Raw genomic sequence first — 25,676 nt, 5'->3', positions numbered from 1 at the left:
GCCATAGACTATTGCCATTTACCCCAGGCAGGAGGCCTGGACTACTGGCTGTTTGCTTAATCCTCCTCTGGAGGTTTGAACTGCTATTGTGCAATTGTGCAGCTGCACGCCAAGCTGCCCGACCAACTCTCCGATGGGCGTACCAATTCTCCGATGCCACCGGAGGGTGCACCCGGTCCCTGAGAGGTAGGAAGCTTACACTAACTTTCTAGTATAGACCAGGCCAAACTTCAGGATCTATCAAACCTGTGTACTACCTGTATATATGGATCAGAAACCTGGCCCTTCTTATAGGCAGACTTGGAGCAGCTAAAGACACTCCATATGCACTGTTAGTGTCAAATCCTAAGCATAAACTTGTTTGACTTTGTGTGAAATGTCATAATCTTGCAGAGCTCTGTCCTTCCTTCAGTTGCTCATTACACTGAAAAGCAGCATTGTATGCTTTTCAGCTATGATGCCAGGATGGACAAAAACATCCCAGCACAGCGTGCTATCAATCTCTCCATTGATGTGCAAAGGGGTGCACGACCTGACCCTACCTAGCACTGCCCCAAGTATTCATGGATTTGCATGATTGAGCCAGATCTTGGAATTTCACTACACGATGCCTGGTGCCACACCCATCAACCATAGCCATCCTGGCTGGTGCAACAGTTCTCAGTAGGCTATGCATGTTTGATGACAGTGTTTGCAACGTAAGAAGCTTATATTTTATTTTTATTAAAAAATAAACATCTCTCTGCATGGCATAAAATCTTGGCACTTCAAAACAAAATTGCTTAGGTGTTAACACAACAAGTTATATACATTTATTAGATTAACAAAGTAACTGAACTTTTTTTTATACAGACAGGCCATCATATTAAAAAATGAGAGCCTACATTTAGGCTACTAAGCCAGTACTTGGGTATCTAAGTGCTTTTGAAATTCCGAGCTTAAGTGTTTTAGGAGTACAAGTCCCATTGACTTCAAATGGCTGATGGAGCATAGCCTGGTCAAAGCACTTCAGTTTTCTTGACTTGTGGAGTCTCAATATATCTGAGGGTGATGTTGGTTGCAAATAGACCATGGGCTATTTGCTTATCAATTATTGTGTTTGTGGTGTTCTTGCAGTAAGGATTTGAATAAGACTCTGGAATTGTCTTTTCAGTTCAGCTCAGCATTTTTCTTTACAGCTATGAATTTCCAGTAAGAAACTTCTTAATAGAAAAAAATCTGTGAAAAATCTGAAATTTTGCTAACAACCAGGAAAAGAATTAAGAAAATTAGTGCAGATCATCCATTTTTGCAATTTAAGGCTATAAAATGGGAAGAAAGAACTAGCAATATGTGAATCAAAAAATCTGATTTCAACTAAAAATTGTTTTAAGTTTAAAAAAATAATTTAATTTTTTGTAAGTAATAATGTTTATCTAGCTTGCAATTTATCTCCACTATGAAAAACAACCATTAATTGTTATTTTTCTACTGTTTAGCCATTTCTTATTCCAGAAGATAATTTTGTATGTAAACCAGTATTTCCTATTTTCTTATTAGTCTTTTGAGAAGGAACTTGCCAGAAATTATTTAGATCTTCAAGGAATTATTATCTAGCAGATTCTCTTTGCCAATTATTTTTATTATATGTTTCAAATAAACAACCGGTTACAGAGACACAAGTTACTTTTACAGAAAGTGTGCTAGTTTGACTCAATCTGTTTACAATTATTTAAATGTTGTTTTATTATATCTTTGCATATATTATCAAATGGAGTTCTAGACTGTTATTTTACACTCCGTTATTGTAGACTAGCATTTCCACTTAACAATTCCCATAACAAATAATCAAAACCCAAATGTTTTAATTATCGCATGTATCAGTTGTTACTTTCACACAAGACAAGTAAGCGAAACAGAATTTATAAGAGGGTATTAGCAAAATCTATCATAAAAATAAATAGTCAATGCTAAACTTAAGGCCACTTAAGAATCAGAAACCTTAAAAGTAATTTTTGCTTGATTATAGCCTCATTACATAACAATCAGTGGTTTGAACTCCCATTTATTTCAACAGCTACACAGTCTACAGTAGATGCCTGGATCCTTATTTTTCTAAAATATAGGGACTTTCTAGGTCAACCTTTCAGTGCAATTCATTTTGTAAAGACTACTGATTAGTGAAATAATATTTACCATTTTCATCCTGACCACTAGCTTCTGGTGTGCCTTGTCTCTGGTCCTCCTCAGGTGCTTCAGGGTAAATAACAGCTGTATCTTCCTGTTGAAGGAATTCTTCAACATTGGGGTCATGATTTTGTTCATTTTCTACTTCAGAATCACCTTCATTTTTTTTTACTAAAATAAAAAATAAATCTTTAACGGAATTTCAACGTCATATGAAAACATTTTAAAATAATACATACGTGACAATAATATTTTGCACTTCTATAGCATCTTCCATTCAAGGATCTCAATGCACTTCACAAATCTTAATTAAGTCTTAGGTTAAATCCTGTGAGATAAAAGAGTTTTAGCCCAATTTTACAAATAGAGAAACTGTGGCATAGTGAAGTTAAAGGGACACCATACAGACTGAAAAGAAATCACCTACAGGTCACAATTATCGACACCTCCCTTCAAACCACTAAATGGTGGCATTATGTTTTTATTTCCCATTGTGAATTCCCTTCCTGAATGGTTCCTCCATCTTCAGATTCGTAAAAGATAATACAAAAACAAAAAATTAGGACAATTTTTTAAAAAAAGTCCTAACTTTGTCCATGTTAGGCTCCTTTGTTCCACTTAACTTTCCCAAAAATCTTAGAATAAAATGATGGATTCTTGGTCATGACTGAGTGATCCTATTCTGAATGGCACTTGCCATTCCTGCAGCTTCTTTGGGTCCTGCAATTGCAAGGCTGAATTTGTTGCCTTCAAGATACAATTTTTAATTCTATTTAAAGTTTGTTCATTACTGCAAACCCGTAGGACATATTCATGCAGATTTTCACTGAAAAGCATGCTTGCTGGCTGAAGAGTTTGAGTTTGCTGCTTGAGAGTTTGAATAGCTTGTTCACCAAGGTTTGGCCAGAGGTTTCAAACAGTTTGCTCTGGATCTAATTAGTACTGTTCCAAATCATCTAGGTTTAAGCTTGGCACAATCAATGATCAACTTCATTTGTTTTTCATTAAAACTGTATTTCACTATTAGCAAAAATACAGTTAAATATTTTACATAATCTATAGCATGACAAATAGTTGCTAGTAAATATCTGCTTGAATACATTATTCATGCAGTTTATACTTACTGCCATGAAATGCATTCTGTGAAAGCTTTGACTGTAAATTACTATCCTATACTTCATTCTCAGTTATTAATGTGCAGCATATTTTTTATAAGAAGGTAAAGCTTTACCATTTGTCTCACAGTGTGAAGTCTCATACTGGTCCTCCTGTTTTAAAATCCAAGCACTAGATTCTATTTATGACATGGGACAGTTTTCACCATACGTACTGTAAAGTAGTTCTTTGGTCTCTTTGGTATTGACCTTATGGTTAAAATATGTATACCAAGATTAAAAAAATGCAAACATATTTCCGAATAATCCTTGGGTGGCCAAATTTACTGACTCTTTGAGCCGCATATGACAATCTTCAGGAATTTGAGAGCCGGAAGGCACTTACTGGGGCTCGTGGCTTCAGCTCTGGTGGAGATGCCTGCTGGGGCTTGAGCTCCAGCAGATACGCCCTGCAGAGCTGAAGCCACGAGACCCCCCGACCTGCTGTGCAGAAGCCCCACCCCACCACCCTGCTGCAAGGCAGACAGGGCTGGCTCTGGCTTTTTTTCCGCCCCAAGCAAAAGAACCAAAACCAACCAAACAAACAAAACCCCCAAACTTGCGGGGTGGCCGGAGCAGCGAAGGGGAATCCCCCCAAAAAACAAACCACAAAAGCTGCAGGGCGGCCGGAGCAGCGAAGGGGCACAGATTACAGAATTTAATTAGACAAATACCTGTACATCCAGCTTCATCGGCTTGAGCTTCAGGCCCCAGGATTTCTTTTGTTTCTTTTCCATCTGAAATATAATATTGCAAAAGAGAAATAATTAACATTTTAAAATACCATCATCTTTCTTTGCATATTACAAACGTTCCCTTATTTCTTAAACAAAAATGTCCATATTTTTCTAATGTTTGGGGAAAATATATTTAAATCTCATATACTTAAAAAAATATGGATTCCTCATGATTTTAGCTGTATTGATTTTCTCAGGTCATAAAGATTTTACAAGAAAAAGAAACTGAAATTTTAACAGAAGGCAAACATACAATACCAAAGCAATTATTTGAAGACAGGGAAAAAAATAGGATAAGGATTGCTGTAACATATCCAAATATGGTATTTTTGTAGTACAAGTATCTTTCTGGCAAGTACAAAGTGTGCTGCTTAGAATGAAAGGCAAGTAGTTTGTTCTTAGTATCTGATGCACTAGATTATTGCTTTCAGAGGTTAATTTATTGTAAGATTAACACATTTGCTCTGTTTTTTCTAACTAGCAAAACCAGCAGATCATCAGTAATTACTCCACAATTATTTGCAACAATCTATCATGTAATACTGTATAATTACCTGCAGAGATCTAGAGCCTATTAAACTTAGCCAAATAAAAACCATTATGAGTTTTCTTGCTAGGTTTGACTATTGAATTGAGAAAGCAAGAAAATATTGGCATTGAATTAAAGCATATATTTCAGTTGTGTAAAAGCGATTTTAAGTGTTTTACCAACTTCTTTCCTGTGTACTGGAATTACCACACCACCACTTATACAAAAGTACTATTACTGACACCACTGCATATCTCTGGGCAGTTGGATGGATGCCCTTAAAAGATGATTTATTGAAGGATCCATATATCTCTGCAAAATAGGACTGACTTCAAAATCATGATCTGACAATTTCCTTATGTGCTAATTTTAAATCAGTTTTAAAGACTGAATCTAGGCAAGGCACTAGATATGGTGAAATTGTTCTATGGGTCATGGTGTTCTCCACACCATTTCAGAATGGTGACCCTCTATACTGGAAGGTCACTTTCATTACCAGCCCCATATTTTCATCAAATATATATTGATGGTGGCCATCATTTATTGTTTCTGTCTACTGTTTTCTCTCTAGAAACAGTGGCTCCAGATTGGGCGAGGGGGGGGGGGAAGCGAAGCTTTTGCTGCTGAAGGAGCTAGAATAGCAGTCCTATACAAGAGTCAAAAATTCTTTCATTAATTACAAATCTAATATAGCACGGACAGAAGAGTGGAATCTACATATTTATTCCAAAAAGTACTTTTTGCACAATGCATAGTTATCCTGTGGAACTCACTGCCACATATAGCAAGTCCAAGAACTTAGAGGTATTCAAAAAAGGCAGCAGATCATTTACAGTATATGAATAATGAGAAAATCCACAATTACATTAATTAGGACAAAAAATACAAGTGCTTCAGAGAATATACCAGCTGGTGGGGGTTAAATAGATTATTCTATAATTGTCCATTATGGGAATTCTAGCATGTTCCTCTACGTTCCTCTGGCACAATGGGACTCTCAACAATAAGAGTAAAGCTCACCCATGCAAGGAAACAGAATTTTCTCGGGGGTGCTCTGAGATTGTAGAATGAACTCCCCCAGGAACTGAGGACCATCATAGACCTCATCGCTTTTTGCTCCAAGCAAGGCACATTTCTTTGACTTTGCCATCTCTAAAATATACACATTGCAATGTTTATTAATAAATTTAAAAAAAAAAGACACTACCAAAACAAGACACTCCACTGCACATGCTTCTCCCTCTGGGGAAAAAATGAGAGAACAAACGAGACATGACAGATGCACTACTGGAAAGCACTCAGATACTACAATGATAAGCATGGCATAAAACCTGAACAGAATAGAATAGAATAGAAAAGAAAAACATCTGGTCCTGTCCCCTTTCAGATACAGGATACTAGTACTGATCTGGAATGACAATTCCTATGTTCTTATGCTCCCACAGAAGTGAGCCAAAAGTGCTGTAATCACACAACAAATGCTAGAATCCATAATTTGTAGTGGTTATTAAAAAAGCAAGGGCATGCTACCTTTTAAATCAATACAGAAGCCAGTTTCTGCTTTACACATAAACTGAGGACTTCTAGGACTACTTTAAGTTCCATTCTAAATAGGTCTTTCCAAAAGAAAAAGGATGAATAATTCAAACTACTCTAATAGTGGAGACAGTAGTAATGAAGATTGACAGAACTCTATGGAACTAATAGGCTAGAAAGTATTCCTTCACTTGCAGATATCTTCACAAACAAGATATATAATTAAAGGAACACTGGAGTGCTTTAATCTAGCTCTAACTTTGCCCATCACTTGAAAAGTCTTAGTCATAGACAAATCCATGTTTTGTTGGTCTGATCCAATCCACCAATGGTAACTGTCATGTGCTTCAAGTCCAAAAGCTTTACATGCTGTAAATCCACTAAAACCAAATACTTAGTTTATTTAAAATAGCCCATACTACACAAAACCGTGTTTTCCCTCTTCATTAGGACAATGGTATCTGCTGGAGAAGTGGGATTATTAATGTAGTTTACTTACTATTTATAACAATTTACAGCAAGCCCCTCTGGCTTCATAACCAGCAAAAATAATATTAGCCAGGCTGATCCTGAGTAATTTAAGATTTCAGTGGCAACAGGATTTAATTTCACAGAAGGTAAAAAAAATTCCCCAAATCTACTAGTTTGTAAACTCTTCACGGTATGGACTATGCCTTCCTGTGTTACGGTGACCAGCAGGGCTGGCTTTATGAAGGGCGGGGCCCGATTTGAATATCCGTCGGCAGTCCAGGGCTTCAGCGGCACTTCGGTGGCGGGGGGGTCCGCGCCGGGTCTTTTGCAGCACTGCAAGCCCTCCTGCCGCTGAAATGCCATCGAAGCCCCGGAGCGGACCCCCCCGCTGCCAAAATGCACTGAAGACCAGAGCGGACCCCCGCCGCTGGGTGAGTAGAAAAAAAATAATTGAAAAGACGCCTAAGGAGCGGGGCCCCCTTAAGCGCGAGGCCTGATTCGGGGGAATTGGCTTAAAGCTGGCCCTGGTGACCTGATTTTATAGGGGCAGTCCCAATATTTGGGGCTTTTTTTTATATGGGCTCCTATTACCCCCCACCCTGTCCCAATTTTTCACACTTGCTGTCTGGTCACCCTATCCCGTGTGCTTGTACAGCACCTAGGGTCCTGATCCTGACTAGGCCTTTGGGCACTACCATAATACATTAAACAAACAGCAGTAATTTCATAGCCATCTATTGAGCTTTCATCTTTCTTTTTTCTTCATGTAGGAAGGTATTCTGTGTCCTGAGGATACACAAATTTAACTCAGTCTTTGCATATCCCCAAGTGTTAACCTTTACATAGCAGAAGTTTAATAACCAGAATATGTATTCTATATTTTTTGTTATATTATTAGCCTTGCAACACACTTCTGCAAACAAATATACAATCACTTTAATGACCGTAGTCATATATGTTCAGCAAAGGATGGGAACATCGGTGAACAGTTTACCTTGCATTCTGGAATTAAGAACTATGCTGCAAACATAGCCACTGGGGAGCAGAAAGGAGAAGTTATCCAGTGCTAGGAAGAAGAATACAGCACAGTCTCTGATCAAATAGAATCGTAGAAGATTAGGGTTGGAAAAGACCTCAGGAGGTCATCTAGTACAGTCCCCTGCTCAAAGCAAGACCAACACCAACTAAATCATCCCAGCCAAGGCTTTGTCAAGCCGGGTCTTAAAAACCTCTATGGAAAGAGATTCCACCACCTCCCTAGGTAACCCATTCCAGTGCTTCACCACCCACCTAGTGAAATAGTGTTTCCTAATATCCAACCTAGACCTCCCTCACTGCAACTTGAGACCACTGTTTCTTGTTCTGTCATCTGCCACCACTGAGAACAGCCCAGCTCCATCCTCTTTAGAACCCCCTTCAGGTAGTTGAAGGCTGCTATCAAATCTCCCCCTCACTCTTCTCTTCTGCAGACTAAATAACCCCAGTTCCCTCAGCCTCTCCTCGTAAGTCATGTGCCCCAGTCCCCTAATCATTTTTGTTGCCCTCCGCTGGACTCTCTCCAATTTGTCCACATCCCTTCTGTAGTGGGGGGACCAAAACTGGATGCAATACTCCAGATGTGGCCTCACCAGTGTAAAATAGAGGGGAATAATCACTTCCCTTGATCTGCTGGCAATGCTCCTACTAATATAGCCCAATATGCCGTTGGCCTTCTTGGCAATGAGAGCACACTACTGATTCATATCCAGCTTCTCGTCCACTGTAATCCCCAGGTCCTGCTCTGCAGAACTGCTGCTTAGCCGGTCGGTCCCCAGCCTGTAGCGGTGCATGGGATTCTTCCTTCCTAAGTGCAGGACTCTGCACTCGTCTTTGTTGAACCTCAGATTTCTTATGGCCCAATCCTCCAATTTGTCTAGGTCACTCTGGACCCTATCCCTACCCTCCAGCAGATCTACCTCTCTTCCCCATTTTAGTGTCATCTGAGAACTTGCTGAGGGTGCAATTAATCCCATCATCCAGATCATTAATAAAGATGTTGAACAAAACCGGCCCCAGGACTGACTCCTGGGGCACTCTGCTTGATACCGGCTGCCAACTAGACATTGAGCTGTTGATCACTACCTGTTGAGCCCGACAATCTAGCCAGCTTTCTATCCACCTTATAGTCCATTCATCCAATCCATACTTTTTTAACTTGTTGGCAAGAATACTGTGGGACACCGTATCAAAAGCTTTGCTAAAGTCAAGATATATCACATCCACCGCTTTCCCCATATCCACAGAGCCAGTTATCTCATCATAGAAGGCAATCAGGTTGGTCAGGCTTGACTTGCCCTTGGTGAATCCATGCTGACTGTTCCTGATCATTTTCCTCCCCTTCAAGTGCTTCAAAATGGATTCCTTGAGGACCTGCTCCATGATTCTGCCGGAGACTGAAGTGAGGCTGACCGGTCTGTAGTTCCCCAGGATCCTTTCTTCTCTTTTTAAAATATGGGCACTATATTTGCCTTTTTCCAATCGTTCAGGACCTCCCCCTGATTGCCACGAATTTGCAAAGAAAATGGCCAATGGCTCTGCAATCGTATCAGCCAACTTCCTCAGCACCCTTGAATGCATTAGATCTGGACCCATGGACTTGTGCACGTCCAGCTTTTCTAAATAGACCTGAGCCAGTTAGTAGGAGTCAGATGTCCGCTATCCAAGAGTAGTCTGGACTTGGTGCTAAAAGCCCTTTAAATGTGATTTGCAGCACTTTGACTAAAGGCTTTTTGGGCATCTTGCACTCACCTCATCCTAGATGAGGACACCAGCAAATGAGTCAGATCCTTAGCACTGTTCTACCTGCTCTGCACTATTCCCAGTAAACTGACAGGCCAGGACATGGAACAGAATCACGACTGGTAGTGCGGATGAACAATCTCTTGCTATCTATAGATGAAGGGATAGTCATACTCTTGGATCTCACTGCAGCATTCAATATGGCTGATCATAGACTATTACTATCCAGCCTAAGGATATGTCTACACTACGAAATTAAATCGATTTTATAGACGTTGATTTTTAGAAATCAATTTTATACAGTCGATTGTGTATGTCCCCACTAAGCGCATTAAGTTGGCGGAGTGCGTCCTCATTACCGTGACTAGCATCGACTTAGGGAGCGGTGCATAGTCGGTAGCTATCCCACAGTTCCCGCAGTCTCCACTGCCCATTGGAATTCTGGGTTAAGCTCCCAATGCCTGATGGGGCAAAAACATTGTCGTGGGTGGTTTTGGGTACATGTCGTCAGTTGCCCCTCCCTCCATGAAAGCAGTGGCTGTCAATCGTTTCACGCCTTTTTTCCTGGATTACCCATGCAGACGCCATACCATGGCAAGAATGGAGCCCACTCAGCTCACCGTCACGCACTTTAAAAGCTCGCTGGCACTGTTTGCTGACTAGGTGAGACCTCAGCGCAACCAACATTCCCATTGTTATTGCTGCTTGCTGTGTTCTCCATAATATCTGTGAGAGTAAGGGGGAGACGTTTATGGTGGGGTGGGAGGTTGAGGCAAATCACCTGGTGTCCAATTTTGAGCAGCCAGACACCAGGGCGAGTAGAAGAGCACAGCAAGGCGCGCTGCGCATCAGAGAGGCTTTGAAAACCAGTTTCATGAGTGGAAAGGCTACGGTGTGACAGTTGTGTGTGTTTCTCCTTGATGCAAACCTGCCCCCTTTGTTGATTTTAATTCCCTGTAAGCCGGTAACCACCCTCCCCCCTTCGAAATAAAGTAACTATTGTTTTGAAACCATGCATTCTTCCTTTATTTTTTTTTAAAATGAGATAACAGACAAGGTAGCTCGAGTGAGGTGGGGGAGGTGGGAAGGACACGGCCACATTGCTTATTGTAGCCACACTAAAAATCAAATGGTTTGAATGACAGCCTTCTGTTACTTGGGACATCCTCTGGAGTGAAGTGTCTGGGAGCCTTCCCCCCGCGTTCTTGGGCATCTGGGTGAGGAGGCTATGGAACATGGGGAGGAGGGTAGGCGGTTATACAGTAGATGCAGAGGGGGTCTGTGCTCTTGCTGGCTTTCCTCAGCATCGTGTCCTGCCTCTGCTCTTCACGCTCACTTAATTCTTTACTGGCCTCTGCCACTGAATGCTTCCATGCATTAAGCTGTGCCCTATCAGTGCAGGAGGACTGCATCAGCTCGGAAAACATGTCATCGCGAGTGCGTTTTCGCCTTCTAATCTGCGATAACCTCAGGGACGGAGATGATAGGGGGAGCGTAGAAACATTCTACGCTCTATGATTCTGGGGGGGAACTGCATGGTCACCTGTGCTGCTGAGTTTGCCATGCTGACCAAACAGGAAATTAAATTCAAAAGTTCCCAGAGCTTTTCCTGTGTATCTGGCTAGTGTATTGGAGTTCAAAATGCTGTCCAGAGTGGTCACATTGGAGCACTCTGGGATAGCTCCTGCAGGCCAGCACCGTCGATTTGCGTCCGCACTACCCCAAATTCGACCCAGTTAGGTTGATTTTTAGCACTAATCCCCTTGTTGGGGGAGGAGTACAGAAAAGTCGACGGAACGGGGTTGGTTGTGTGGACGCATTCATTTTAAAATCAACCTAACGCGGCTAAATTCGACCTACCCTGTAGTGTAGACCATGCCTAAGAGAAGTAGCAGAGGCTCAGGCAGAAGCTCTAAAATGGTGTGAAACATTTCTCAAGAGTTACACCCAGAAGGTAGTGATGGGCATCTGTGCCTCTGAGGCCAGAGCCCTCATCTGTGGAGTACTATGCAGTTCCCTTCTCTTCCCTTCCTCTTCAATATTTACAAACAGTTGCTCAGAGAAATGGAGAGATTTTATGGGCTCAAATGCCAACAATACACATAACTCTACCTATTGTTCACAGCCTACAATATCAGTCAGAGACAGTTAGATTAACAAAGATCAGCACATGGAGAAAGTGGACTTGGCTGAAGCTAAACTCTATAAGCAAAATCTCCTTTTTGCTAGACAGAGAAACACTTTCAACGAGTTTTTTGCCACAGTGCTGTCTCTAGTGGAGGAGGAGATATTCCACAAATCATCAAGGCATTCTGTAGTATAGTAATCTTTATAGACAACTTTCTGATTCTGGACTGGCACACAGCAAGAACTGTCTACAGTCAAGTTGATCTCCCCTCTCTGACTGGCTAGGGCCTGTACTTTTTGGGAATAACCTGTCTTGAATCATACCACACTTCCATTATATCTGAGCTTGATTACGCCATGCAGCTTACATTGGGCTTGAAAGCATCAGGCCTGAAAAGAGCTGCAACCAATGCAGAATGCTGCAGCATGACTCCTCAGTAACCCAGGTTACTGAGAAAACACAATCTGTACTTCTTCAACTTCAAAGCCTCTCTAGAAAACATCAATTGAAGTTTAAATTCTCAGCTGTCAGTTTTAAGGCTATAAAAACTGACATGGTCTGGTTACACAAGGTCTTACCCTCCAGGACCTTGACCACCCTCAATAGCCCTGCTCCTCAGAAATGATGGCTTTGCATACTTCAGAGGTGAAGCTTGTAAGTGCAGGAAACAAGATTTTTTGAGGGCTGGCCCAAGAGTGTAGCATATACTCTGGAAGAAACTAAGAATAACCACAAACCTTATAATCTTCCCATTGACAAGCAAGACTCACTTCAACTCGGGTTTCCTGGATATCAACCTACAGCATATTAGTTTTACTTCTACTTTAAAAAAAAAAAAGACAAACCAAATCTAACTTTTCCCCTTTGGAGTGAGGAGGGTAGAGGGAAAATGGTAAGAAAACATCATTTGACTGACATTAGTAACCATACTTATTTTTTAACTTGGAAGGCACTAAGATACAAGTGTAAACTTAAATCAAAAGGAATACAGAAATAAAATTAGTTTAATAAGCATTGCATCCACTAGATATGAATGGCATCCAGTTGTTGAGTGTGTGCACATTATGGGTGAAATTTGCCACATACCAGATACCCTGCACTTAAGCCCTACTTAAACTCTTAATGTGGGGTTTAAATGTTGCATGGGGTCTTGAGTGTGCTCTCTTCAGCAGCATGAATTTCATCTTATGTGGTTTTCAGAGCTTGAATACTTTGTTGATTCTATAAGGTCTTTTCAAAATTATACTCTTAATGCCAAAAGCTATTGCTCCTTGTTATGGATTTAAATTACACAAACACAAAAATGTATCTGAACTAATTTTTTAAATGCATTTGGATTCCTCAAATGTCTGAACTATTTTTTTAAACATAGAGAAAGATAAAAAGAATCTTGCTCTCAGTCTAAGATGCTTATACAGAAATCCAGCAGGAATGGAATTTTTCAGTCAAGTTTTAAACACCTGAAAAAAACCTGTAAGAGGAGCAAAATATGCATTTTCTGAATTTCCTATATATTTTACTTGGAAATTTATCATGCCTTAGTTTAATAACACTGTATTTTTTCATTAGAAAACTTTACTTTATAACAATATACTTTTTAAAATATAATGTAAGTTTTAGTTTAAACTAAAAGGGGAAGAAGACCTTATAGAATCACAACACACACCAATGCTGGAACATTGCCATCAACTTGAATGGGATACATGTGGTTCACTTGTTGAGACTTGTATGCGTGTTTCAGTTAAACCTCTTGAGATATACACCTTATATTTGAGACACCTGTTCTGAAGATCTTTTAGAACTTCAGTTAGAATTGCTGGAAACGGAAAGAAACTGATCTGATAATGAAATGTAGTTTAAGTATGTTGCACCTACTTCTACATTTTTCTGAACTGATCAATCAGGTGAAAACCAAAAAGTACACTGAGGCCAGATATGCAGGATAAATTTCAGTACAGGTTATTGAGGAAAACACAACTTGCTACACATGCTGTAAACTGGTATTCTAAAACACACACACAAGTGTTTCAGGGATGTTCTCAGTGCTTCAGTTACCCACCCTATTGGCTTTTCCCTTTAAGACAAACAGCACATATTCAAGTGTTGTTTCCTTAGACCTATGCTGTACAACCAAGAGCACCAAAATACTTGTGACTGAACTTTCTTACTACAAATGTCAAAAATATAAATACATGGCAAATCAAAATGTTGTAAAACTACTATATCCTTCTCCTTTTCTCTGATTTATCTATTGCAAAATACTCAAATCACATACTTACATAAATCATAATGTTAACAAACCACGAAAACTGACTTCTCTTCACTATAAGAAGAATGTTTTAGAGTATGTATATTTTTCAGTATTGAATGTTAAAAACTTTAATTTAGCAAACACACAGTATATTAATTATTTAAATCTACTAGCTGTTCAAACAGCTATGAAAGTCTATGTTAGTAAAAATCACTGACGTATACACGATCATTTGCTGCATATTTAATGTATTTATAATAGAGACAAAAATCAAAATATAGTAAAGTTAATAACTGAGCCCAATCCAAATTCATGGTTTTGTACAAATTTATACATATGGAGCTATTTAGAGCCAAGCTTAAAAGCTAAGCCACCTGTCTCTCAAACTCATGCTTGCACACATACCAGGTTTATTGTACAATTTGGTTCAGCTGCTCAATTTTATCAGCTAGATTTGAAAGGCTGATGGTATATTTTAAATAAGAACAGTAAAAGCAGATGAAATTACACTGATAAAGCTCTGAGAAAGCACAGCATGTATGGGATTATTCCTAAAAGTGTGGGAGTCATGAGACCCTGCCCCAACCCTCCTTTTCCTCGGGAGGCCCCGCCCTGCAGCAAAGCTGGAGCTGGACCAGGAAGTCTGGGCCCCTCCACCTGCCTGGGGTTGGGTAGATCTGAGAGCAGCTCCTGGCCAATTGTCACCGTTCCCCCTGATTCTCCGCCCCGTGCAGGTGGAGGGTCCGTGGCTCCCCACAGCTCCTACCCTGATTTAGCTCTGGCTTCCACCCTGGGGGCCGAAGAGTGACAGCTGGGGCACGGGCTCTTGGGCCCTCCCACCCTGGGCAGGTGGAGGGTTGGCGACTCCCCAAAGCTGCCTCGGCTCCCCAAGTGGCTCTTACTCCTTGGCTCCCACAATCCAGTGCCCCTCTCCTGAGTGATTCATGAAAGGGGGAAGTTAAGTGTTCCTGCACCTAACTTGTCTGGAGGGCCTGATCCAGTAAGCATGGAATACTTTCAACATCAGATTAGAAAGAGAGAACAAGCATGAAAATGAGAATGTAGCCTAGATGGGAGGTCCTGGATTGAGTCCCTCTGCTCCACTCACAGGAGAAGTAGCCCTGTTCCAATTCTTTCTCCATCTCAGGTGGAGGGGGGACTTGAACTGAGCATCTCCCACAACACAGGTGAGTACCTTCATCCCTGGGTTAAAAGTTATTAGGGAGTTCAGCACCTTCTACCCCAGCTTCTTGCTAAAACAGCATCTATCTCTGAAAAAGAGGCAGGGCTTAGCACCTCCCACTGGCTAGCTTAGGCAAGGAGCCTCCTAGTGTACTGGTTTTTGTGAATTCTAGGCATGCCTATCTCTCCCTATTCACAGGGAGTCTAAGCACCAAACTCAGTTTGTGAATCCCAGTAATTTTCTTGGCATCACCACTCCTACATTTCTTTGTGTATCTAGCCCCAACTTTATAAATACACATTAATGATGAAGTGTATTCAAAAAAATTCTATTGAGTGAATGTTTCCAAGTATAATTTTCCTAATTAGAGCATCATTACCCAAACGGAACATACCTTCATCTTCCCAGCAACTGTTTGTACTTCCCGCTTTTTCACTGTTTTCTGGTAATACTGTATGGTCTGTTGGCAAGTCATCTTCTGGCACACTAGCATCACAATCTGCTGCATCTGTTACACTTTCTTCTTCCACAATATGCAATTTGTCTTCATCATCTGAATCTGAATTTGTTTCTACCACATTATTGTAATTGGTAACTGCATGGAGACAAAAAGCAAAAAATAAATCAACAAAAATACTCAGTTCAGACTATAACTATGATTTCTTTAGAGGCATCAATTCAGCACATCCAGCATGTTTAGTGAGATATTTAGTGTAGGTGCTAGGCGGTTATTGTACATTTTTCTTTTAGAAGCTAGTATACACAAGTGGTGCATACAAGCCTAGATCACACTATACAAGTTCCAAAGAGAATTAAGGTTTTAAAACAAATAAACAAGCAAAACAAACAGAACAACCACCCTAGTGGCAGCTTTACAAAGGAGATGTTACACAATATCTTCCCCTATCATTTGGTACCTGGAAAAAGTAAGAGTTTATGTTTGTTCAAACTGGAGGACATATAATAGTCTTGTGGAGAAACGGCTGTACAGTGAACATAAGAACGGCCATATTGGGTCAGACCAAAGGTCCATCTAGCCCAGTATCCTGTCTTCTTCCAACAGTGGTCAATACCAGGTGCCCCAGTGGGAATGAACAGAACAGGTAATCATCAAGTGAGCCATCCCCTGTCACCAATTCTCAGCTTCTGGCAAACAGAGGCTAGGGACACCAACCCTGTCCATCCTGGCTAATAGCCATTGATGGATCTATCCTTCATGAACTTATCTAGTTCTTTTTTGAACCCTGTTATAGTCTTGGCCTTCATAACATCCTCTGGCAAAGGGCTCCACAGGTTGACAGTGTGTTGTGTGAAGAAGTACTTCCTTTTGTTTGTTTTAAATCTGCTGCCTATTAATTTCATTTGGCAACACCTGGTTCTTGTGTTATGAGAAGGAGTAAATAACACTTCCTTATTTACTTTCTCATGATTTTATAGACCTCTGTCATATCCCCTTAGTCATCTCCCTTCCAAGCTGATAAGTCCCAGTCTTATTAATCTGTCCTCCTACAGCAGCCATTCCATACCCCTAATCATTTTTGTTGCCATTTTCTGAACCTTTTCCAATTCCAATATATCTTTTTTGAGGTGGGGTGACCATATCTGCATGCAGTATTCAAATGTAGGCATACCATGGATATATATAGAGGCAATATGATGTTTTCTATCTTATTATCTATCCCTTTCTTAACCATTCCCAACATTCGGTTAGCTTTTTGACTGCTGCTTCACACTGAGTGCATATTTTTGAAGAATTATCCAAAATGACTCCAAGATCTCCTTCTTAAGTGGTAACAGCTCATTTAGACCCCATCATTTTATATGTATAGTTGGGATTATGTTTTCCAATGTGCATTACTTTGCATTTATCAACATTGAGTGCTCTATGTATTTCCATCACATGGCAGTAGAGATCACTAATATAGTCCTAAAGATGCAGAGGAGATGTTATAATTTTGAATTGTTATAATTGTTCTATTCAAAAACATTATTTCTTTCTCTTACAACATGTAGAAACAAATGTTACACATTATACTTTAAAAATATTAAAATTTCAAACTATTTACATGTATATTTTTGGTGTAAGGTTCTCTGCTACATACTCATGTTGTAAATCACTGGCAGATTTTCATGTATTATAATGAAGTGCTCTGACATATCTTGAATGAGAAAGGGGATTAAAAAAAAAAAGGCAAATATTTATCAATGAATAAGCCTACAGATGTTATTATACCAGCGATACTCCTCCAGAGGTTCAAAGAATCATATCTATGATGCAGTAATCTCACTACTTTAGGACACTTGCACATCTATGCTATTTGCACTGTTAACACTCCAGAAGGTAGATTAATTCTCTCATTTGAAATTTTGTCCATTAAAATAAATGGGAGACAAGATTCCTGCTCTTTTGAATTCTGCTTTTTTTAAAAAAAGTAAATATTCTAACCATTTAAAAAAACCATTTAGGAAAGGAAATAGTTTCACCGCGAATCAGCAAACCACTAGCTCATTTCCTTCCATTTCAGAAGAAAAATATTCCATGTAAAATATCCACCAGCATGACAAAACAACCTTTTTGAATTTAAAATGATCACCACATATTTCATATATGCATAATATGATTTTCATAAAATGTAATTTGCAACCACTCCTTCATGGTTTTAGGTTTTCTATGACAACCCACATTCTGGTGTATGTACAATGTGATAATGTTATCATATTAAGACCTTTCTATTCTATTGTTACTAACAATTACACTTTATGTATATTAAATTTTGAAAGATAGTACTAATAAAAGAAAAACAAAAAGACTTATATTAAATTGACAACAGAAACCAAACCAGAATTATTTAATTGTATCTTCTTGACATTTCTCTATTCTGATTCCAGTGTGTAAAGAGGATAATGGCAGTAGGAAGGAATTACATCAGATACTCCTGTTACAATAATTTCACATACTCAATGGAGCCAAATTGGATCCTTTTACAGTAATGATATTATTTGGCACATTTACACAAACAACACACAATAACTCTTTAAAGGACTCTCACCTGCAATCTTTTAACTAGCATTAATTTAACTGCTTAAATATACAGAAAAATATCCCACTCATTCTAATATCCCACTCATTCATTAGATGACTTTTCATTTGTTATGAGCTTGAAACTTTATAATAAATTCAGCTTTACCTAAAAATTGGATTGTTCAAATCCTTATATTTGGCCCATTTGATCTGTTGAACCTGAATTACTTCATCTTCAGTGATCAGTGAATCTAATTATGCAAAGTAGAGTTGCTGTAAGTGTTGAGGAGCACTGGTGTGAACGACAGCAAAAAGCCAGGATTGAAATGCCTTTCCTGACCTGAACAGCAGTAATTTATCAATTTACGTGCCTGAAAACATTGTCTAATTTACATCTACGTATACAATCAGACATCAAGTCCAAGGAGGAGACAGAACAATTCATTTTTTTTTTAAAGGTGACAAATCTGAGGAACTGTCCCAGACTGAGGTGTCATTACAGGTGGTTTTGGAACAAATCGATAAACTAAACAGTAATAAGTCACCAGGACCAGATGGTATTCACCCAAGAGTTTTGAAGGAACTCAAATGTGAAGTTGCAGAACTACTAACTGTGGTATGTAACCTATCACTTAAATCAGCTTCTGTACCAAATGACAGGAGGATAGCTAATGTGACGCCAATTTTTAAAAAGGGCTCCAGAGGTGATCCTGGCGATTACAGGCCAGTAAACCTGACTTCAGTATCAGGCAAACTGGTTGAAACTATAGTAAAGAATGGAATTGACAGCCACATAGATTAACATAATTTGTTGGGGAAGAGTCAACATGGTTTTTGTAAAGGGAAATTACGCCTCACCAATCCACTAGAATTCTTTGAGGGGGCAGGTGGACAAGGGGGATCCAGTGGATATAGTGTATTTAGATTTTCAGAAAGCCTTTGACCAGGTCCCCACAAAATGCAAGTAAGCAGTCATGGGTTAAGATGGAAGGTTCTCCTATGGATTAGTAATTGGTTAAAAGATAGGAAACAAAGGGTAGGAATAAATGGTCAGTTTTATGGAATGGAGAGAGGTAAATAGTGGTGTCCCTCAACGGTCTGTACTGGGCTCAGTCCTATTTAACATATTCATAAATCATCTGGAAAAAGGGGTAAACAGTGAGGTGGCAAGATTTGCAGATGAAACAAAACTACTCAAGATAGTTAAGTCCCAGGCAGACTGTGAAGAGCTACAAAAGGATCTCTCAAAACTGCCTCATTGGGCAACAAAATGGAAGATGAAATTCAGTGTTGATGAAAGCAAAGTAATGCACATTGGAAAACATAATCCCAACTATACATATAAAATGATGGGATCTAAATGAGGTGTTACCACTCAAGAAAGACCTTGGAGTCATTGTGGATAGTTTTCTGAAAACATCCATTCAATGTGCAGAGGCAGTTAAAAAAGCAAACAGAATGTTGGGAATAATTAAGAAAGGAATAGCTAATAAGACAGAAAATATCATATTGCCTCTATATAAATTCATGGTACGCCCACATCTTGAATACTGAATGCAGATGTGATCGCCCCATTTCAAAAAATATATATTAGAATTGGAAAAGGTTCAGAAAAGGGCAACAAAAATGATTAGGGGTATGGAATGGCTACTGTATGAGGAGAGATTAATAAGACTGGGACTTTTCAGTTTGGAAAAGAGACAACTAAGGGGGTATATGATTGAAGTCTATAAAATCATGGCTGGTGTGGAGAAAGTAACAAGGAAGTTTACTTCTTCTCATAACACAAGAACTAGGGGCCATCCAATGAAATTAATAGGCAGCAGGTTTAAAACAAATAAAAGGAAGTATTTTTTCATACAACACACAGTCAACCTGTGGAGCTTCTTGTCAGAGGATGTTGTGAAGGCCACGACTATAACAGGGTCTAAAAATGAACTAGATAAGTTCATGAAGGATAGATCCATCAATGGCTATTAGCCAGGATGGGCAGGAATGGTGTCCCTAGTCTCTGTTTGCCAGAAGCTGGGAATGGGTGACAGGGGATGGCTCACTTGATGATTACCTGTTCTGTTCATTCCCTCTGGGACACCTGGCATTGGCCACTATCTGAAGACAGGATACTGGGCAAGATGGACCTTTGGCCTGACCCAGTATGGCCGTTCTTATAGTTTTTATGTGCTTTAGTCTGACCTCTGTCTCCTTCTTCGTCATTTGTTCTACCCATGTTTTAGTCTTCTTTGTAAACATTGAACCAATGCCGAGGAAAAAAAGATACAAACATTTTTGTAATTTTGTAATTAAGACCCTGACCCTTCAAATGAAGCCTTTATGCACTTGGAGCATTAAATTGAATTTAATGGTGCTCTGCATGGGTGCAGAGGTTTGCTCACATGGTACCCTACTGAATTTAACCAAACTCCACAGGTGTATTCAGGTCAGCCCTCATGGAGGTCACTGTGGGATCAGGTGCTAAAAATGCAATCATGATAACAGAAGAACATTTTCCCCAAAAAATAAAATAAAATAAAAATTCAGGTTGCTGGGGGGTTGTTTTGGTTTTGCTTAGTTATGTAATCAGTATATTAACTAGAATCTTTTGAAAATCAGGGATAAAGTGGTATTCAAATATGGAAAATGAAAAAAAAAGGCCGAAATATACATGACAGTTGGAGACATGCACATGTAAGTTTGTGTGTCTAACCTGCACAATAAAAAATTGTAAAAGAAAATGGTCTTCATTACCACTGTTTTTATATTTTAAATATAATGAATTCATAATTTCTAATTATTTTGAAAGTTTCTTATGTTTTCACTACAATCACGGTTGGATTCAGTACAAACTTGGAATCGTCTCATCTCAACGTTTGTGGAATGCTAAAATTAACAAAGATCCATTTTCATAATCTAAACCAATGACTCTATCAGGTAGATTTTCATTCCACAACTCTCAATGAGCCAACACACTAAAATGTGTACGAAACTTTGCTCCAATATTTTAGTCTTCCTCTTGCTCTTCCCCCTCCTGTGACCTTTGGAGGATTGTGGGACCACATAGCAAAAGACTATGTTTGGAAAGTTCTCAGTACGTTTTGGGTGATACAATAACTAACCAACAAATACATACCAAAAAGAACATTACTATGACAAAATCAAGCCCTCAAAAATTAGGAAATGTGAGTATAAAGGTTGCCTGTGGAATCTTAGCAGCAAAGAATCCTGTGGCACCTTATAGACTAACAGACGTTTTGCAGCATGAGCTTTCGTGGGTGAATACCCACTTCGTCGGATGCAAGAGAATCTTAATTTGGCCCCCTTGTGCGCATGCATTATGATACAGTCTTTAGTTACATGATCACATACAACTTTTTTTTTCCCCACAGGAGCTCTGACTCATCCAGTGCACAGGATGGATGGTGTTCTGGGAACAAATCAGGTTTGTGTAGTGAATCAAGTTGTCTGTAGTATACCTGCCTCATTTGCTCAAGGTGGGATTGATATCTGAATTGATAGCTATTTAATATTTCTTTTTATCCTCATCATTCAATCTGTGGTTTCGATGCCTTATTTAACACACATTATCCAAAACCCTGTCCTGAAGTCAGAATTATATCTTCACATACAGTGCTCAGCACCATAGCATCTGAGTGCTTCACAACCATTAATGAATTTGACTTCTCAACACTCCTATGAAGTGAAGTGGTATTATTATCCCCTTTTTACAGAAGAGGAAACTGAAGTGCAGAGAGAGTAAGGCCAAAACTGTCAAAAGTATCCACTAATTTTGAATGCCCAATCTGGGATGCCTTGGGCCTTATTTTTTTCAGAGTACTTAGCATTTTATATGTTCAAAGAACAATTTTCATGCACTCTAGTTGCAGTAGTGCTCAGCACATCCTCAGATCAGTCCCCAGCTGTCTCAAGTTGGGCACCCAGACAATAAGGAATATACAATGTCTAAGGGTGAGAAGTCTGATTTAAGTGACAGAGGAAGAGGCAGAATAGAATCTAGTTCCTCCGAGTGACATTCAACTGCTATAATTCTGGGAGCATCTTCTCTTCCTGCAGTCCCCTGGCTCATTCACTTCACACTTTCCCAGTTCTCCAACAAATGAGGTAGGCATCCTACTGACAACAATCTCATTCACCTCCAAGCCTGATTCATCCCATCCTGTGGAAAAACACAGTATGTGATCATGTAATTAAAGACATTATCATTCTGCATACTCACAAGAGGACCAAATTACGATTACCTGGGTAAACTTAATACTGCCATTTCCTAATTTTTGAGTGCTGAACTTTGAAATCTTAACATTCTTTCAACATATTTTTTTAAAAATGTAATTTCCTAGACTTTTAGGAAATCAAAGTGATAAAAACAAATTCCATCATATGGAACCAAACTGACCACCACACTAGTCACGAGCAGGGTCTTTAGATGTTCAGCACAGACATCTACCACTTGAGCTGATGGAATAACTGGTAGTAGCAGAAGACACTACAGGGGGAAGACACACATTTTGCCCATGGGTTTCACAGCTATTTGCAGACAGCAGAAGAATGTTGTGAACTCAGGAATCCTACATGCTATTCCAGGTTCTGGAAGGGAGCATTCATTAGTGTTTACAAACCTTTCCAACCCATTCTACCCCAGTCTGCTTGCATGTCTCTCACAGCCTGTCTCCTTCTGTTCCTGTCTTCCCTGCTTCTATCCTCCTAAGCTTGTCCTCATCCCCTATACTCCTGTCCCACACTTCACTGCTCTTGTCCACCCACCCCAACTTGTCCCTATCACGCTCCCTCTCTGTTCCTGTCCCTGCTCCCAGTCTCTCCCCTATTTTACCTTCTCATCCCCATGCCCTAGCCTAATCTTGTCCCCACTCTGCTCCTGATCCCTCTACATTTGAATAGCAGTGCTGCTGCTTCTTCCTTCTCCATGTTCCCCTGGCACAAGTAGAGGGATCATTCAAAGCAGAGGAGAGAGTTTCCCTGCTCTCTGTTCTGATGCCTGACACCACAATGGCCACTGATAGCCAGGAGCAGTTACAGGTAAAGCCATATGCAGACCCAGACTGGAACATGTTCAGTACAGATAGAATGTTCAGACAATTTTGCTGCCAGCCTCTAAGAAACCTCTATTGAAAGTATGCAAATGGCAATTTTTAGAGGCTTTAATTTGGCCACATTCTGGTGGACTGGGATAGCACTAGAACAACTAGACACTAGAACAACTCCTCTGCCAAATTTCAAGTCCTTGCTTCAAAGCAAAGAAGAGCTAGAGATTTTCAATAAAATGGCGGTAAGAACTTTACTTAACATTAGCAAACATGTATTCTCCCTTAACCTCATTCTTAGAAGTGGACAAACCATTTTCGCTTAAAATTTCAAAAATAAATAAATAAATAAATAAATTCAGCCAGAGGCATAGAAAATTTCAGCTCAAATGGTTAAAGTTTGGGAAAAAAGCATGAGGCAACCTTAACTATAGGTGGTGCCACTAGCTCCACCTATACTACTAATAAAAGAAAACCCTGTGTAGGAAAGAGAAGACAACTATCCTCCTTCAATTCCCTATAGCACTGAAGGCTTGAGAAGGGAGAGAAAGTGCCTTGGTCACCTCCCTCTCCACAACTCAAACACAGATTTGAGGAGTGACACTACGTACTGGGAGGAAAGTGGGGACATTTGTTTCACCCTAACCTCTGACTTCATGTGGGCCTGTGACTCAGCTTCAGTTCCTCTAATAGAATAAGCCACCTGCCCCGTTCCTGCCTGGAATAGAGATCAGGGCATGTCTTGAGGATTCTTCTCCAGGAAAAATGAGGAAGAGGGACATGCAACAGACAGGACCAAGTCCCACTCCACAGTCATTACATTGCCCCACCTTTTATGTCACTGACACTACGGCTTCAGACGCCTACAGCACATGCTTCTGTTTGACAGTGAGGTAGGGTCAAACTGGAGTTTGGAGAGGGGACTACTGATAGGATTGGCGTTGTTGGGAGCCAAAATAGAAACAGCCCCAAGAGAAGGTGGATTAGTGTGCAGAGATGAGACAATCAGACAACTAAATCAAATTCAACAAAGACAAATGTAAGGTGCTTCACTTAGGTAAGAAAAAACAAATACACAAATATAGAATGGGGGATAGCTGGCTTGGCAGCAGCATTGCTGAGAAGGATCTGGGAGTTGTGGTGGATTACAACCTCAACATGAGTCAGAGATGCGATGCTGTTGTAAAAAAAAGCAAATGCAATTTTAGGATGTATTAACAGAGGCACAGCATGCAAGTCATGAAAGGTGATAGCACCATGCTACTTGGCGCTGGTTAGGCCTGAGCTGGAGTATTGTGTTCAATTTTGGTCACCAATGTATAGAAAGAATGTAGAGCAACTAGAAAATATCCAGAAGTGAGTGACAAAGATGATCAAAGGGATGGAATGCAAGCCATATGAGCAAAGGCTGAAGGAACTGGGTATGTTTATTTTGGAAAAGAGGAGATTAAGGGGGGACATGATAATGGTCTTCAATACTTGAAAGGTTGCTATAAAAAAGTTGGAGAAAAGTTGTTCTCCCTTGCCACAGAGGACAGCACAAGAGGCAATAGGTTCAAACTACAGCATAGCAGATTTAAATGAAATCTCATGAAAAACTTCCTATAAGAATAGTGGGACAATGGAACAGACTGCCTAGGGAGGTTGTGGAAGCTCCTTCACTGGAGGTTTTCAAAAGAAGGCTAGAAAGCCATCAGTATTGGATGGTTTAGACACAACATAATCCTGCATCTTGGTAGGGGGTTAGACTAGATGACCCTTGTGGTCCCTTGTAAACCTAGGACAACCAAATTTGCACAACAATATGCAATTTATCATTTGTCACAGATATCACCACTACATAACTCTAGTCTCTGTAAATAGTACAACTTCTGAGTCCACTTTTGAAGTGCACACATTACATAAATGTATACATATCCTATCAGGTCTCCCACCATTAGAGTACAAGACTGTTACCATAAGGATAGACCTATGATCTAGTGAAGAGGTGTATCAGAAGCTTAATTTCTCCCTCTCTTTTTTTTAAGTTAGTCATTTTTTAAAAAAGTTTTTCTAACATATTTCATCTTAAGCTTCGGAGTCACTGAAAAATTCCAATTTGATTTTTCCCAACAATATTAACCAAACACTCTAAATATAACAACTGCACTGATATAGGCTTGAAATAGCACTTGATCTTTTTTAATATTTAAAATTAATGACAACCTGCCAAATGTAAAAAAAATTAGACAAAGGAATGTGTGTTTACCTCAATTTACATATAAGTAGTAAACAAGGTTCTTGAGACAGCAAGAGGGAGACAAGGTAAATTGGCATTTGAGCATACACAGGAGAGAGAAGAAAGAGCATGGGGGAACCTTCACTCCACCCCCCAAAAAACCTCTATATCACCTTCTTTACTGTTTGAATAAACTTTGCTTTTAGGGGTACTATTCAGAAGAATCCACTTTAAAGGGGGACTGGACTATAAAAGTAAAAGGCAAAAAAACCCCATGGGATCTCTTGCTCTTTCTTTCACCAAAGATGACCAAAAAACAAGCTCTTTGAACTCTGGGTGGTGATCCTGACTTGAGAATTTGGTCAGCTATGTTGCTGGGAACAGATGGCAAGGATTTTATCTTGAACCAAGTATAGTTTGTTACATTTTAGTTACTAGAAAGCACTTTC

General features: G+C 39.7%; 1 protein-coding gene across 2 annotated transcripts in view; it reads right to left on the bottom strand.

The window, feature by feature from the left end:
* ZEB1 (zinc finger E-box binding homeobox 1) overlaps positions 1-25,676 on the bottom strand; it is a 228,261-nt gene that overhangs the window by 52,151 nt on the left and 150,434 nt on the right. For both annotated transcript variants that reach the window (XM_045003641.1, XM_045003642.1), the window contains exons 2-4: positions 15,328-15,528; positions 3,995-4,057; positions 2,176-2,337 (exon numbers count right to left, since the gene is read on the bottom strand). In XM_045003641.1, coding sequence (XP_044859576.1) covers positions 2,176-2,337; positions 3,995-4,057; positions 15,328-15,528 — 426 coding nt within the window. The remainder of the gene's footprint in view (positions 1-2,175; positions 2,338-3,994; positions 4,058-15,327; positions 15,529-25,676) is intronic.

The sequence above is a fragment of the Mauremys mutica genome, chromosome 2 (assembly GCF_020497125.1).
Source record: "Mauremys mutica isolate MM-2020 ecotype Southern chromosome 2, ASM2049712v1, whole genome shotgun sequence".
Lineage (NCBI taxonomy): Eukaryota > Metazoa > Chordata > Testudines > Geoemydidae > Mauremys > Mauremys mutica.
This window is presented reverse-complemented; position numbering and strand designations above follow the sequence as displayed.